General features: G+C 38.9%; 1 protein-coding gene across 1 annotated transcript in view; it reads left to right on the top strand.

The window, feature by feature from the left end:
* LOC107749628 (heterogeneous nuclear ribonucleoprotein L-like) overlaps window positions 1-1,665 on the top strand; it is a 17,127-nt gene extending 15,462 nt beyond the window's left edge. Inside the window, exons 8-10 of the mRNA XM_016564791.1 lie at window positions 200-257; window positions 339-437; window positions 1,493-1,665. Coding sequence (XP_016420277.1) covers window positions 200-257; window positions 339-437; window positions 1,493-1,548 — 213 coding nt within the window. The 3' untranslated portion in view covers window positions 1,549-1,665. The remainder of the gene's footprint in view (window positions 1-199; window positions 258-338; window positions 438-1,492) is intronic.
* The last annotated feature ends 1,744 nt before the right edge of the window (window positions 1,666-3,409 follow it).

Here is a 3,409-nt window from a genome sequence, read left to right as displayed (position 1 = left end):
AAAAAAAAAAAGGTATAAAAATAAAGTAAATAAAGCTTTTTTCCACTGTTAAGAGTGCGGAGTTGTCTGTCAGGGTTAGGGTTAGGTTTTAGCATTCATAACTGTGTATAGACGGGTAAATAAGCAGGTGATGAGTGTCGTGTGTCTCACTAGCGTCCTCTGCTGGATTCTGTCGCACTCACATTCGTCTGTTTTGCAGTTATGCACAGAACACGGCGTCCCAGGATTCAGCAAATACAAAGTGTTTGACGCCAAACGTGAGTCTGAGTTCTGCTGAAATGTAGAAATGTCTGTGATGTGTTTGATCTGCCGTGACGTGTGTGTGTCTGGATCCGCAGCCAGCTCAAAGACCATCTCTGGCCTGCTGGAGTTCGACAGTAAGACTCACGCCGTGGAGGTTCTGACGGTCCTCAACCACTATCAGATCCGGATCCCCAGTGAGTGACCACCAAACCGTCAGATGTTAGCACAGGAACGATGGAATTAGAAAGACAAATATTTAGTGTTTTTTTTTATTGTTACATCAGTAATACAGAATATTTCAGTCAATTATGAAATATATTTCGGATAATAATATCATTATGAATCAGTCTCAGCTGTATTTTATTCTGTGTGAAACTGAATTTAACTGTATCAGTTTCAAACTTACAGAGGATGCCATTAAAACCCTGCTGAACTGAAAATCCTAATGGTTTCCACTACAAATACCATTACAAACCATCAACTTTTAACCATTAAAACCATTAAAACATGGTTTTCTCTAGTGTGTTTTGGGACATGGTCCATTAGGATTTAGTGGCAAGGGTTCACTGATGCTCCAGAAGAAAACACGACGCATTGAGAGCCGGGGGGGTGAAAACTTTTGAACAGGATGGTGATCATGGGGGATTTTTTCTTAGTTTATTAAATGTCATGTATTTTTCATGTCGTACTGCCCTTCAGAAGCTCCGGGTGATCCAGGTGATGTTTCCCAGAAGACAAACTATGAAAAATTTACACATCGTCATTCTGTTCAAAAGTTTTCACCCCCGGCTCTCAATGCGTCGTGTTTTCTTCTGGAGCATCAGTGAACCCTTTTTCTTACACAAATCATAAATGAAATAAAGGTCTGTGCTGGGAAAAAAAACAATAGACACAGTGGTTTTACTGGTCGTCGTGTTTTTGAACAGAATTATAATGATGTCATTTTTTCTTAGTTTGTTTAAATATCATATTTTTTCATCTGGCACTGCCATTCAGAAGCTCCAGGCAATGTTTACACGAAGACAAACTAAGAGAAGTGTTCAAAATGCTCTCAATGCATCAGTGAACATCTGAGGCTTTTGGAATAGATGCACATGAGTCCTTCAGTTGTGTTTTGTATGATCCCTCTCTTAAATAATGAACATTTAGCAGATTCTGTGAAGGTTTGAGCGCAGCTGTAGACAGAGCAGATGAGCTGAAGCTGAGCGTTTGTTTCGTGTTCATCGCGTGTTTTGTTGTTGTTTTTCAGACGGTTCGAACCCGTACACACTGAAGCTGTGCTTCTCCACCTCCTCACACCTCTGAGCCGGAGCGACTGACACCACCATCTTCATCATCATCTTCATCCTCCTCACCTCCTCCTGCTCCTGCTGCTCCTCTCAGACCCGACTCTCCTTCGGTTTTAGTCCTCTTTAGTTTTTCATCTGTCACACACACACACACACACTCACTCACTCACACACACTCACTCACGCACGCACGCACGCACGCACGCACACACACTCACTCACTCACTCGCACACACACACACACTCACTCACTCAGACCAGCCGATATATGACTACTAGTTAGTTTGTAGTTAACTCGGTTTGCACCATTAGTTCAGCTCATAATCTCTCTGTACAGTACTGTAACATGAAGTGATGCTCACCTTTACGATCCACTAACAGAGTTTCTGCAGGTCTGATATTTTTACTTGTTTTAAGCAAAAACTAACAACATTTGGATAATATTTTCAGAAAACATGAAAGTCATTTTACTTGTCAAGTAAACGCATCTTAATTCCAGAATTTGTAGATATTTATACTAGAAAACTAGACAAAGATACTAAAGAAGAAAATCATTTTTTGCCGTGTAAAACTCGTTAGAATGGTCTGCAAATGTAGATGTCTAGAGAGCAAAAAAAATGGGTTGTTTTAGCAAGAGTTTGATCTCTATTATTTTTAATTGATTTTACTAAAAATAACTTTAACTAGAATACGGAAATAACTGTTATTTCTGATCACACTGCTGCTGAATTTAAGATTCTCAAATCAAGATACATTTACTGCAGAAACTAAATTGCTTAAAATAAGAAGTCTTGTTTTCTGAGAAACTGAATCAAGATCAAGTGAGTTTATGATTTAAAGAAGAATAGAGAAATCCTCATTGGCAGATATTTGTTCTTGTTTTAATCATAAACTCTTTTGATTCAGATCAGACCTTCATTTTGCACGTCCAGTAAATGCATCTTGATTTTTAAGCATGTTTAAAACGAGACAAAAATGCAGCAGAGTGTATGCAACATTTAATGCCATGACTTTATGAACTAATATGAATTATGAAGACGTTCTGCTCTGATTTAAAAAATGAGTTAAATTGAATTACAAGTGAATTACAACTTCATGAGACCTGCAGAAAGCTTGATGTGAAGCCTTCAGGTCTGTGTTGAAGTGTTAGTTTGATCTAAATGCAGTCAGTGTTTTCTCTTCACTCAGCTGTCAACATTTATTCAACTGAAAACAAGACAAAAATCATCACAAAATAAAATCATGTTTTCAAATGTGTAAATAATATGAAGGAGCTGTATCTAAAATTAGCAAAGGGCAATAAACAAATACTAATTCAACACATTTTTATAAATTGACATCTTTATTTTAAATATTTTCATTTGTTTTATGTGTTGAAACCGGACACACTGACATGCAGCATTTCAATAGAGTTCATGATTAAGGCTGTTATTCACCTAATGATTTCTTTTGTGAATGTCTTCATCATCATCATCATCATCATCGTAATCATACTGAAGTCTGTGATCATGTCATCAGTCTGCTCTGAGGCTTCAGCTAATGTTTGGTTTATCTGTGGAGTTGCACTGTAATCGAGTTGAACGGGTCAGCGCTGCATTAGTAACGTGAGCTGGTGCTGATGGGCTGGTGTGTGTCTGGGTTCTTCAGCGGCTGCAGCGAGAGGAACGTGATGAGCTTCATGTGTGTAACTGACACATCAACACAGCAGTTCAGTGTGAGCATGTGCTGCCATTAAACACCTGCAGGTCACATGACTGTCTGTCATTCATCACACATGAGACACAACCTGACCGAACACACCGCTCCAACAACACAACATGATGACTGTGTGTGTGTGTGTGTGTGAGAGAGAGAGTGTGTGAGTGTGTGTGTGTGTG

The sequence above is a fragment of the Sinocyclocheilus rhinocerous genome, unplaced genomic scaffold, assembly GCF_001515625.1.
Source record: "Sinocyclocheilus rhinocerous isolate Xijiao unplaced genomic scaffold, SAMN03320098_v1.1 scaffold4136, whole genome shotgun sequence".
NCBI classification, from domain to species: domain Eukaryota; kingdom Metazoa; phylum Chordata; class Actinopteri; order Cypriniformes; family Cyprinidae; genus Sinocyclocheilus; species Sinocyclocheilus rhinocerous.
The sequence above is the reverse complement of the archived record's forward strand: the minus strand, read 5'-3'. Positions and strand labels throughout refer to the sequence as shown.